This window comes from Rhagoletis pomonella, unplaced genomic scaffold (genome assembly GCF_013731165.1).
Source record: "Rhagoletis pomonella isolate Grant_MI unplaced genomic scaffold, Rhpom_1.0 Rhpom_scaffold_00001, whole genome shotgun sequence".
NCBI lineage: Eukaryota > Metazoa > Arthropoda > Insecta > Diptera > Tephritidae > Rhagoletis > Rhagoletis pomonella.
In genome coordinates, this window is record NW_023458555.1 from 17031276 (window position 1) to 17045160 (window position 13885).

The 13885-nt window shown below is 38.3% G+C and overlaps 1 protein-coding gene across 1 annotated transcript; it reads left to right on the top strand.

The window, feature by feature from the left end:
* Window positions 1–2560: 2560 nt before the first annotated feature.
* LOC118740106 (zinc finger CCCH domain-containing protein 13) lies at window positions 2561–7720 on the top strand. The gene is made up of 8 exons (XM_036471603.1): window positions 2561–2599; window positions 2807–3032; window positions 3114–3751; window positions 3817–5447; window positions 5514–5608; window positions 5692–6600; window positions 6729–6998; window positions 7080–7720. The coding sequence occupies exons 1-8, from the start codon at window positions 2561–2563 to the stop codon at window positions 7301–7303; spliced, it is 4032 nt and encodes a 1343-aa protein (XP_036327496.1). The 3' UTR covers window positions 7304–7720.
* The last annotated feature ends 6165 nt before the right edge of the window (window positions 7721–13885 follow it).

The following is a 13885-nucleotide window of genomic DNA, read 5'->3' on the forward strand; positions in this document are numbered from 1 at the left end:
GCATACTGAGCATCTTTCTCTTTGACACCATGTCTGAAATCCCACGTGATCTGTCAAATACTAATGCATGAAAATCCTAACCTCAAAAAAATCACCCATTATATGCACATATTTATTGATGAAAATTTTTACGTAGAGGCTTTATAACGTCAATGAAATCAAGCCATATGAATGTACGTAATATCCCATTTCTTACATTGTAGCATGTTTATTTGATAATCTGTTTGTAAATTTATTAAAATTTATTTTAAAAACGTTAACTATTGTGACGCATTAGTAACTACTTTCCCATCGAAAGCACACTTCTTTACATATGTACATACATACATATCTACATATATACATACGTACACACATACATACGTGCATACACTTCAGTTCACTGCGCCAGAATTCACAAAAAAATCACTTTATCGCGCAATTAAGTATCTGTGCTTTTTTTCTTAAATGAAAATCGTAAAATGCAAACACTTCACATAATATAACAAAAACAAAATATATAGTCAAATTAACTACTTTTTGACAACCACAATTAAACCCAAGAAGATCACTCTTCAAATGCATGTTACTGCATATCTATTACGTAGGTACTATTCCCAAAAGTAACATGTGACCTTTGCGCCCCCATCGTCATCCAGACAAATTAGTCATTAATTTTATTTCATTCGAATAAAAAGCACTTGTTACACAATTCAGTAAGTTTCCATTCTACTGCATAGGTACATACATACATGCAGACATATGTATGTAGATATGTACATATTTCGCAGATCTTAACGCACTTTATCACAAACACACGGCATTTCCGTGCGTATAGCAGTGCAATCTGAACATGCAGTTACGAAATGCCTTCTTCGACCAGCAGCACCTCCCAACAAAAAAGCTTAACCAAATCTGTATGTATTATTATTTTCACTATCTTTTGTTTTTTTTTTTCTTTTTTAGATAAAACACAAATTTTATGTGTTTTCCTCAATAAATCAGAACTCAAAGCCTTTTCACTTGCCCAGCACTCACCTGGAGTGTATTTAAATAATTATTTAGTATTTTTTTTTTATCTGGAAATTTAGTAACACACTAGCTGATATCGCGTTTACGTACCTGCAGCTTCAACTTTAATTTTCACTTTAAGCTTTGCGAGGTGGCGAAGTGGCAGCCGAAAGGTTGAATGGAGGTCGTTGCTTCAAACTGCCATTCAGCTATTCAGTCAACATGCCGGCAATTCATACACTGTACAATATTATTGAAGCTTCATGAAATATTGTGCAATATTTTTGTTTGTCAAATACTAGTGGAGGGTTTTAAATTGTAGAACGGTTCTAGTAGAACTTTGTTTTAACTTAACTTTAACTTAATTTTGAAGCGAAAAAATATCACTGAAACATTTAGATTTTAAAACTATGAATGATTAAAAAAATATTTACGTATTTCTACTAGCAATGACCGCTTAAGTTACATTTATATCAAGTGTGTTGGAAAAATTGTAGTTATCTTATTATGTATTCAGAAAACTAAACAAATCCAGAAATAGGACTATTATTTTTAATAATAATAATGTTTGAAGTGTATCAATTACACAATTATGCAGCTAATAATTTATTGTGCTCATTCAATTTTGTTGGAAGTTTGAAGGAAATGTTGAATTTTGTTCCATTTCCGGTTTTTATCGAAAAGATAAACAGGGTTGATTCGCCGTGAAGAGCTTCAAGAGCTACACCGCAAAAAATTAAAAATTAGTACCATCGATCATAGATTAAAAATTTAATTTAGTATGTGTTAATAGTAAAAATATTGTATGGGGGGAAAATCTGTCGCGTACGTTATTATGTTTTTTTTTTAACTATCCAGAGATAATTTCTATTAAAAAATGGAAAGATTGCAAAGGTACATTATTTAGCTTAGTTTAGGAATTTGTAAAGAAAAGAAAAATTCTCATGATTCGCAGACTTTCGCATATATGTATGTACGTATGTGTGCCTTAAAACCACTTCCTTTTTTTGTCGCATATGTTATCACTTTGTTTTGAACGGATATTTTCTACACCAAAGTTTCGAGGCTGCTTATATCTTTCTCAAACATAGGACCCTTGGATTGCAACATAGCCGTAATCTTGTTTTTCAGTAACTTCTATATTTGAGAGATTTATGTTACTCCATAAGCGTACGAATGTCGCGTACGGCTGCATGGAAACACCCATATGTATGTTTGTATGTATTTACATGCTTTGCAATAAAGAGCTGTTGCTTGTTATTACCTGCTATACCACCAACGGTCAGGTAATTAATTGTCAAACTTCACTCGCAAAAATATTTTAAATGCTCCTGAATTTTGTAAATGTTTTTTTACCTTAGTTACACTAATTCACCACATGCTCGCGGTAAATTCCAAACTACAACCCTGCTTTTGCTTATTCCTTTTGACTACCCTTTATTTATTTGACACTTGTGCACTATTCTTGGCAGTCCATTGCAATATTTTTCACTTTTCACAGTCTACAAAAAGTGGAAGGATAGTGGATATTCCTAGATTTTCTATTTTGTCCGCGTGAATTTACATAAAAATGGATAACTTTGGCAGTGAAATTGGCCAAAAAATGAGAGTAAGTTAACAGATGCAACAGTTTTGAAATGTTCTAGTTATTAAAACACTTCAAGCGTGGCCATTGTTTTTTTGGCACGATTCTTATGTTGGTAAAGGGTAAACTGTCACGGATTTTTGCAATATGAGAAATTTATTGATTAAACATCTGTAAAAATGTGCTACGAATCAATTCCTTAATTCACTAATTCTATTTAATACTTTTCAGAGTGCCGTAAAGGCCAAACTCGTAGAATTAGGCACTGGAGGCACGGCCGGCTACATAGACGATGAACTTCCGGACTACGTAATGATTATGGTGGCAAACAAGCGTTCCAAACAACAAATGGTGGCCGACCTTAACCTCTTCTTAGGCTCGCAAACTGATCTGTTCGTAACTTGGCTGCATGAGGTGCTTCAAAAGTTGCAAGAAGTCACACTGCCGGCAGTTAATGGTATGTAGTAGAATATTTGCAATATAGGTATATGTAGCTATATTAGAAAAAATCGCACGAACTTTCATTACTTATATGCAGCAACAAAAAAGCGCAAAGCCGAACCAAAACCAGACTTGGCCAGCAAAAAGGATCGTAAGACTAGCAAGAGAGATAGGAAGACGTCTACATCAAAAAAATCAGCCGATGAGTTGCAAAGTTCCTCCGTAAATACTACAGATAAATCAACAACCGCCACAAGCACAACAACATTACCACCCATCAATTCAATTACCGACGTGTTTGCTGATGTATTGCTCGAGAAAGCAAAGAAAACACTAAGCACAAATGCCGAGGCTGCCGCTCACATTAAAAAGGCCAAAGGTGGCTCCAAAGCTGAAAGTAATGAAACCGCGGCAAAAAGAGCTACAAATGAAAAATCCCTCTCGGAAGCAGATGCTGCAACCAGCAAGGAACAGCGATGCAATGGTGGTGGCGCGGATGCTGCTGGTGCAAATAACAAGAAAGGGATATCAAATGCGCCAGTTAGCAGTGGTAATCGGGAGAAAGACTTGGCTGAGTTGGCTGAAATACAAAAAAAAATATATGCAGCTAAAAAACATTTGCGCCAGCTAGGTGAATTGGAAGAGAACAGTGATTATGATGAAGACTTCATTAATTTAAAAGAAGATGGCATGGATGTGGATGAGGAAAGCACGAGCCCAAAAGAAGCTGAAAAGGTATTTATGATACATAAAGATTAAATGGACTGCTTTCTTAATCAATTTTGTTTGTAATTTATTAGGCTACAAATACACAAAATGAACCAAATAGCAGTAAGAGAAGAAGTCCGATTATTTTCGATGCAGGAGACAGGAAAACGGAAGGCCCAAATCCTCCAGCAACAGAGCCAGCAGAAAGATCCTTAAATTTCACACCACCTCCTCCAGAAAAAAGCTCAACAATGATTAGTACTAGGGAACACCTAGTGCCCAGTAGTGGCGGACGTAGTCAACCACCACCAAAACAGTTAAGTCACGAAAGGGAACGTGATCGCGATCGTGAACATAGTCGAGAAAATGATAAGTCATGGGATCGGGAGCGTGACCGCGATAAACGAGAAGGACCGGCTGAAGCGCCTAAACGACCAGTGCATGAACGATTGGGCTTACGTCCACCAGCAGCTCGCGAACCTCAACCTCCAGCTCGTCGTACACGGGAAGATAAGCAGTTGTTTGTGCCCTCATTCCGTAGGAAAGAGAATGAAAATGAGCGTGATAAAGAACGAGATCGAGAAAGGGAGCGAGATCGGGATCGGGATCGAGATCATCTAAAAGAAAGGGAACGCGAACGTGAGAGAGAACGTGAAAGGATAAGAGAGAGAGAAAGACAGCGAGAGCGGGACCGCGAACGGGAACGAGAACGAGAAAAAAATCGTATTGCAGCGCGACCGCGTGGCAGAAGTGAAGATAGGCGTAAAGATCGTGATTTGGAACGAGAACGTGATCGCCAACGTGATCGCGCCAGAGGCCGAAGCCGTGACCAAATTAATAGACGTAAAGAAAGTGAGACTAGAATGCGGCGCTCGTTATCGCCTATACTACGTCGCACCACATCTAATAGCGACAATCGCACACTGCCCAACATTACGGTGTCAGCTGTAGTAAAGCCACACTATGCCAAGAAAAATATTGCCGAGAAAAATAATGATGGAGATGATGATGATGATGATGATGATGGATCCTCATCATCCTCTGAATCGTCAACGGATAGCGACGAAGAAGGTAGTGACGATGACGACGCGGCATCCTCACATTCGCCACAGACACACCGTCAGCGTATTGGGTCGCGTGTTATAGTGGCGCCAATTAAACAAGTCGAATCATCCGAGGAAGAAGAGAAACCTTTGAATTCTATAATAAAAATTAAGCCTCGTGCGCCAGTGTCACCCAGCAAGCAGGCTTGCAAAACGTTGCTACTGCGTGCCGTTGCCGAAGCGCAACGTTCCACTGTTATGAAGTCACGAAACAAGGAACCGAAGGTGGTACCAATTGTTAAGGGTAACATCGTGAAAGATCCTACTGATGAGCGTAAACTCTACACCAAAGCATATCGCGAGCGACTAAAACGGGGCGCCAAAGTCACCTCCACTTCGTCAACCACTTCGAATTTATTCAGGCGCGCAACACAAAATCTTGTAATCAAAGTGGAAAGCGATATGCCTCTGCGTAAGCGGCGGCGCGCTCAAATGAATGCAGTTAATGCTGGTGACGAGGAAGGGCATAGTGATGGAGAGGATGATGAAGAAGAAGAAATGGAGGAGAAGTATGTGCCAGGTGCGATATTCCAACGCGTTGATTCAAAACTCGAGTATATGTACGTACCTCAAATGATACGTATCAAAAGTGAGGAACAAGAAAGTAACGAAAGTGAAGGGTAAGTTGTAATTTTTGCTGGATTTTTTTTTATATAAAATTTAACAATGATGTTATAAATCCGCAGTTCCGATGACACCAATGAAGATGCCAATGAAAACGACAAGAGCCCAGTGGATAAGGGATCACAAAGAAAAACCCAATTTGTGGTTACGCTGAATGGTGAGTTCAAGCAGCAATGACATTAGTTGCGAACATGGTTTAAAATGTTTAAGTACTCACTTTCATATCTTATGCAATTACAGATGAAAAATCTGCATTGAAATTCATGAATAGAGCTGCTTTGAAACGTGTACGTTCCGAATCGCCATTACAACAAGTGTCATCTTCCTCATCGGTTTTGCGTTCTAAACGGGCCGAGGCATCATCGACCACTACAACCACAAAGGCCACGCGACGACCAGTTGCGCGTGCAAACGATACGTCGCGTCGTTCAAATATTAAATCGCGTCTATCAGCCAAAGTGGTGGCATCGTCAACTGTACCACGCAACAGCGATCACGAATCATCGAACTCCTTGCCGGGCACACCGCCACTACGACGATCTGATTTAATTGAAACTTATCGCAAGCCAAAGGAGGTTAAAAAGATTATCATTAAAAATGATACAGACGATGAGGAGATGAGTCCAAAGAAATTGTCATCCACTATTGTTATTGGCAACGATGGCCAGCAACGCAAGAGCAAAGCTGCACACAGCGAAGAGCGAAGCAATAAATCAACGCGCTCTGCTACGCCTCCTTCGGCAAGAAAATCTGAGCTAATCCCGAAGGCGAAGTCGCCGCCTAAACGTAAACATACGCCAAGTAGTAGCCAACGGGATATTAGATCACATGATGGAAATTATACCGATGATGACGATGCGCCGGCGAGAAAACGACGCTCCAAAAGCGATGATAGCGCACAGGAACGTGAACGTGAGCATGAGCGGGAGCGGGAGCGTGAACGTGAACGTGAACGTGAACGGGGACGAGAACGAGAACGCGAGCGTGAGCGTGAGCGTGACCGAAATCGTGAGCATGAGCGTGAGCACGAACGTGATCATGAACGTGCTGCATCGCGTGATTACTCGGCTGATCGCCATAGTGGCGAGGAGCGCCGCAAGATCTCAACGCGCAATATGGAAGCGAAGAAGTATGACAACATACCGTCATGTGAGTATTATTTTTATTTAATAAAAGAACTCTTGGCTGGTTATAGTTATGCTTCAATTATTATAATTGAATCATGGGTTGTTGTTATAGTCGACTAAACATTAATATATATTTCGACTACATTACAGTGAGTTCCGTCACATTAGACTCAGCAGCAGTGCGTGTTATGAAAACAAAGGAACGCTGTAAATATCACCCGACTTGCACAAAGCAATTTTGTGATTATTATCATCCGACGGCGCCATGCAAGAGTTTCCCCAATTGCAAATATGCAGACAAATGTCTATACTCGCATCCGCACTGCAAGTACGATCTCGCCTGCACGAATCTTGACTGTAACTATGCACACAGTGGGCCGCGTGATCCGGCGCAGCTGGTGCCGCAAGCGCCGCCCTTATGTAAGTGATGAATGTAGCTTAATTTTGTTTAATTCTCTGATAGTTATTAATATTTTAATTAATTTTTTACAATTTCCATAGCTTCCCATGTCGTGCCTGTGCAGAATTACAAATCGATTTCAGCCACAGCTGCCGCCAACACCATGTGCAAATACTATCCTACATGCACCAAGGTGGGCTGCACCTTCTATCATCCCAAAGCATGTCGCTTTGGCAAAAACTGCATTAATAAATTGGAGTGCAGCTTCTATCATCATGAAGTACAGAGCAGCAACAAATTTAAATGGGTCGCATCGGTTGTTTAAAACCAACCCATTGCTGGGTTCTATATTCGCTTCTAACGTACAGATTTAGTAAATATATTTAAATTTTGGATGTGAATGTCATTGCTACAATGCAAATTTATTTATATTTACAACTAAAATTATAAAAATTATTGCCACGTAGTCATGCTTTACGTAAATACAAATGAAAAAGGGGAACAAAAACAAAAATATAAAAATTTTTAAATAAATAAACAAAATAAAAATTCTCGCATAATAATAAATCAACAGCATACATACATATATTGTAAACTATATATAACTATACAAAATGATATCGAAATAGTGTTTGCAGTGATTTCTTGAAAAATACATAGAATAGTAACCGTTTTTTGAATTTTACGGCTTATCAAGTAATTATAAATGCAAACAAAAAATGTAATAAAGTTATAAATCAGAAAATGGGTGCTTTTTTCTTGTTATCGCATTCCAAGTAATTTTAAGAAATTTTAAAATTTTACTCAACAATATTTAATTCATTACAAATCTAAAACCTATTTGATTCTGCTTACACTTTAGACGCGTAAATGCCTCGTAACTGTGTAAAGCTCGCAAATAAACCGGTTTCGCATACAAATTAATTAATTAATTAACTGATGAATTAAGTGGAATTAGATTCTTCAAACATGTGGCAACCCCGCAAAATATGGGTCTGAAAAAAAAAAATTCAAACCCACTTCGATTGATGCTAAACATTTCTTATTACTCCTTCATTTCATATAACTTGTGTATAAGTAAACTAAATTCAACATTTCAAGCAGATGGCAACCCTGTTCAAAATACTACTACTTTCTTCAACCCCTTTCGTTTGGCACCCATGCGTACAAATTTCTCTTACCTAATTCCCTTGGTTCAAATTGAATTTGATTTTTTAAACAGGTGGTAACCCTCCCACAGTTCAGCTAAGAAACAAAGCTTTTCAAATCATTTCGATTGGTACCCATTTTGTCATATATTTAAATAATTTGAATATAATTTTTTAAAAGGTGGCAACTCTTTTCAAAAAAGGAAAACCTAATTGCACATCTACGGACCAAGGTTTTAATTTGACACCTCATTTCGGAAGATCGAACGAACGGTGCGGACACGATGGTATTCATCATATAATAATTTAAGTTGAATTGTTGACTAGGTGGCAACTCTATTCCAAAACTAAAACCAGTTTACCAATCTACAGACCAAGCGCTTATAAATTTGACACCTCATTTCTGAAAATCGGGCGAACGGTATAGATTTTTTGTCCTGGACCAAAAATCCATTCGCGTATTATATTCTACTTATGTAGATACTCAATACCCTAAATGCATCTGGACTTAGGGCCAAATCTAAATTTTTCGAATATCGAATAAACCGGATTTTATTATCGAACAAACCGGTGTTTTCATTTCATACATATCTGGTCGTCTCAATAAAAGTTTTGAGTTTTTCGCAGTTTCCAAGGCTTTTTCGAGTTTAAGGGAAGACCCCTAAATACTTTTAAAATTATATCCTAGATTATTTGGGGATGGACAGTATGTCATGTTTGGTGCTTAAACGTTTTCTGCATGTTTTACCGAAGGAGGAGAAGCTTCAAATCGTTTTCTGCTTGTTGATGTTGGGACTCAAATGGAGAGATCTACAATTTAACTCCACCTCCGAAGAAGCTTTTTTTTGGTAGAAGTACACTCGAGGCTTTGCCAATGTCTTCCGAGGGGCGACTGCTATTTGAAAAAATTTTTGTTTTTTTTTATATTGCTGCTAACAGAAATTGAACTATGGGCCTCCCGAGTGTCAGTAGACACATCTAAGTACTCGGTAAAGCGGCAAGACCGAATCGGAAATAATTTAGTAATTCAAATAAGACCAACCGTGAATTTTTCATTTATTTTTAATTGTTTTACTTTTGATCCAAAAAAAACTGCACCTACTTTGTGTATATACTTTATTTATATATTTACTGTTCATAGTTTTATTGTAATTTTTGGTCAAGACTTTATCAGCCCAATTCTTAATATTCCCGGCGAGTTTGTTCTTTGGGAATTTGTTTCTCCCGAGAAAGAAATCTCCAATAATTAACTCCCAGGGAATAGCATTTTCCCCGAAAACTTGGGAGGAGCAAATTCGAGTTTCGAAAAAGCTGTTCGACACTCTTTTGAGAGCTCAACTCCGCCATTTAATATAAAAAATCTTCAGGGATTTTTTTTCATGATAGGAGGAAAGGGAAAAGAGAGAAAACTCCCAGGGAGTTTCTGTTCAGAATCGGCCTGTATACCAACATAAGCACTATCATTTTCTTAATTTGAAAGTTGGAACTGTTTTTCAAATTGCAACTTTTCGAATCACACGAAAACCGGTTTTAGAAAAACGGTGAATAATTGATCACCACCCTTTGCCATATTATTAGCTCAGGGTGAATCTCTCTAAGCCACGAGATAGAAGTTTTAAGAATAGACGCTACCTCGGGAATCTTGCCACAAGTGTCACTACGCGCAACCTCCAAATATCTGACGCTAAGTCAAAAGCCTGGTCGTACAAAGTAAGACTCGACCTAAATGAAGAAATTGATAGATAGCCAGCAAAAGATGCTAGGTGGCACATTCGATATCGTCCGATCGGTGCGAAATAGACTCGGAAGCAGAAAAAAGGTTCACAAGTCGTTCATCGGCAGCCTTTGGAAGAAGGATAACTAGTTCCTGCTCGTTACATACATACATATGTATGTAGAAAAGAAATCGGCCGATATGTAGCACAATACGCGGCTCCAGTGTGAACCGTCGGCCCTTCGAACCGTGACTGGGTGTCTCCTAATAACTTCTTCTGAACAATACCACACGACGAAGCGACAGCATGATGCTGTCCAAACTGTTCTTGTTGAGTCTTGATGGATCGGACAAAATCGCATTATCACTTAACGTAAGGATATAGGATGATTTCTCTGTCAGATAGGGAAGATGAATAAAACAACCAACTAGCAACGCTGCTTTAACAACAACAAAAACCCTTCAATTCATTACGCAAGAATAAAAAATGTCATTCATAAAAATGAAATATGCACACCTACCTCTGCTTTCTTGATCCACAAATGTTTTATTCACTTAGTTGTGTTTAATGTTTAAAGCACTGTATTAAATTTATAACAGTAGTATTAAAGTAGTAATAACAAAACCGATTACGAAAAGATTTACTAAAATTACAAGGTATTTATGATCTTCAAAATTCATAGCGGATAGTTACATACATATGTATGTATGTATGTACATATTTTTATGTATGTACAGTTAGTATTTCTTGTATTTGTTAAAATTTTTGCTCGTGTCCTATCATGTTTTATTGGCCTACTTATACATATACATTAGACTGCATCACTCTCCATAAAAAAAAAAATCGGTACTGTTTTTCCATTGGAATTATAAAATCTATTATAATCTAAGACGTCCACCAAAATATTTCAGGAAAATATTAAGATTTATGCGAACTGGACCGATTTGAAAATACTTCCAAAAATGGAGTTTTTTATGAATAAAAATAGTTTCTTAAAGAAATTTTTGAAAAAAGTTCACTCAGATGACAAAACAGATTAGGCTTAAAAAATTTGCATAAAAATATTTAAAAACCTTTTCAACGGAATCGTAATAATGAGATTTTTTATGCTGTTTTCTTACTTTTTTCAAACTTAATTTTTCGAGGTATTTTCAAATCGGTCCAGCTCGCTTAAATCTTAATATTTTTCCGAAATATTTTGGTGCAGTCTAATATACATACAAACGTATTTGCAAGTGTAAATACATACATATGTATGTATATATTTTCTGTATGCAATATGTACATTAGCGTTGCTCAAAAAAATGTAGTCTGAATTTTCCGAGGAAATGGTGTAGAATTCTTCAAAATGAAAATTTTTTCGATCGTAAAACTCAGTCTTTCTTCAAAAAAACTTCCAACATTAATACCCAATTGTTTGTTTGGCCATTTTTTAATATCAATTATTTGTTATATGTCTCCCACAACTACAAAAAATTCAATAGTGACACGTATAAAAAATCGTAAGTATTAAAAAATGGTAACATAAACAATTGGGTACTAACTAGTCTTTTGAAAAGAAACAGAGTTTTTCGATCCAACAAAAATTATTTTCAAGGCTTCTATTTTATTTCTACGAAAAATTGCTTGTTTTTCTCATATTTTGATTTCGAAAAAAACAGGGGTATATTTTTCGATATAAATAGAACAATTCTAGGTGGTGAGAGCATTAAAGTTAGGCCTTTACTTTTTTCCACATGCATTTTTTTGGGCCACCCTAATGTACATATATACATAAGCTTATGCATCTGTGGTGTTAGGCATAAAAATGGCAAATTATTTTTTCCGTCCTTTTTTGTTGCTCACAGTTCCAAATTTTTATAACAAATTGATGTTCAGATCTTGTTTAATGCCACTAAGAAGAGGGCGATGAGAAGGCAACATTTTTTGTAGAAACGAAATCGCCATAACACAACATCCCCCAACAACTTAATACCTGTTTACAGAATGCTAGGAAAAATGGGATTGGTTTATTTCGAGAAGTGAAGTGAAGCGAAGTTACACGGAAATGACAGAAGGTCAGAAATGACAGGCCAGATCTTGATTGAGTCAACGTCTTGGAGGACAGCGAGGCTTCTCTCCTATCCGCCTAATATCGTAAAGCTTTGCAGGTGTTGATAGACGTATACATCATGCATGATCACAAAGACACAACATGCTTACACGAAGAGAAGATCGATGACTAACGTCCTAAAAAAATGTTTCGATTAGAGGCGGCTTTAGAGTATGGATAATTCTCGTTGGGACGTAGAAGGGGTCTATGACAATGTCTCAAAGCTAGCCTTTCATAGATAAAATGACGATGGTAGGGGTTCGGATAAGCAGTCTTTTGTGTTGCAGAAGTGGCTGTGCAATGAGACATGCCGCAATAGCTGTATTATGGCCACTCCTGTGGCCGCTGGCGGTAAAGAGGATACTAAACAAAATGGATGGAGGAGCTGCCGAGCTTACTGCATGAGCGTAGAATATTTCTGTCATAGTAAGTAGGAAGTGTATGTCCGTAACAGCTCATTTATGAGCCAAGTACTACTGGAAATACATCTTAAGATAACCAAAGAAGATCTGGTACTCTTCACACGGAAGTAAAAGGTTCCGAATTGGCCTAAGCCTAAGCTGGTTGGTGTGACCCTCCAGCCGAAGCAAATCACCAAGTATCTGGAAACAATACTCGACAGTAACTTTCGTGACGCCTCAGAGGGCGAGAATACCTCAGTGGCTTTCAAAGCTGGACTGTAACTGGGGCTTATCGCCTTCTCTTTCTTACTGGATCGTCACGTCGGTAGTAAGGCCGATACTGTTCCACTGGTTATTCGTTGGGTAGATAGCAATGTAGAAGAAAACACTTCTTTAAAGAATAGAGAGTGTATTTAGGCTATCAATGATCGGCATGACAGAACCATTTAGCACTACACCGACGGTAGCACTTTATATATATTTTGTTGCATCTATTGCCGTCGGACTTATCGTTTTAGAATAAAGCGGCCAAAACTGTGCCACCAGGCTCAATGCTACGGGGTAGTTCGTGCGTAGTACCTAAGGGCACATTAGTATAGCGTCAACTTTGCCTAGACGGATTGACTACATGATTCCGGATCTGCTCTGCAAGCCGAACCCTGAACTATGGAGATCGAAGGCTAACATGACGGCTCACGGAACGCTGGCTCGGTGATTGTTTATGCGGACGGTCGAGGATGGAGAAAGGCGTTGGATCAGCAGTCGTCTGCGCTCAGCTCAGTCGCAACAAATCCTTAACAAATCCTTTAAACTGCCTGAACACTGCAGCATTTTCCACGTGTAAGTACTGCCCTAAAGAAGGCTGCGGAGCTACTGTGCAGAAACCTATCAAATAAACCGGTGAATCTCCATATCGACAGTCAAGCTGCAATAAGGACTCTATTATAGCACAGCTCTTCGCCAATAAGTGTGGCAGGGTGCGGGGTAGCCAGAGATGTGCTACTGGGTTCCAGGGCTCCCTGGTGTCACGAGTAACGGAAATGCCGATAGGCTTACCAAATAAGGCGCTCTGTCAGAAACATTGCTGATAGAGGAAGTGCCGATTTAATGGAAGCTCGAACTGTCCATGATCCCGAAAGCGCAGAAGGTGTGAATCAAAAAACAAGCCTGCAAAGTGTCCAGATCGTATGACATAAGGCTCGTAAAGTTTTTACCATCCCTCAATAGGGAAGATGCTACGCTACTGTTTGATCATCTAACGGTACATTGCCTGCTGAAATCGCACGCCTTTAAAGCGGCTCTGACAAATGATAGGATCTGTAGGAGACGCTGAACGAAAGATTGATTGATAAGAAAATAGTTCAAACCTCTTATCTGAACATTCAGTTGCAAGGAAACTATAAATTACATTGCCCCGAACTTGATGATTTTCACTGCAACCTGGCTGTTCATTACAAGTGAAGAAAGTGCAAAGATTTCGTGTTCATAGCTTTAATGTTACTACAACTATAGGGAGTCAGATTCTATGAGTTAAAACTCGAAAGAAGAAAA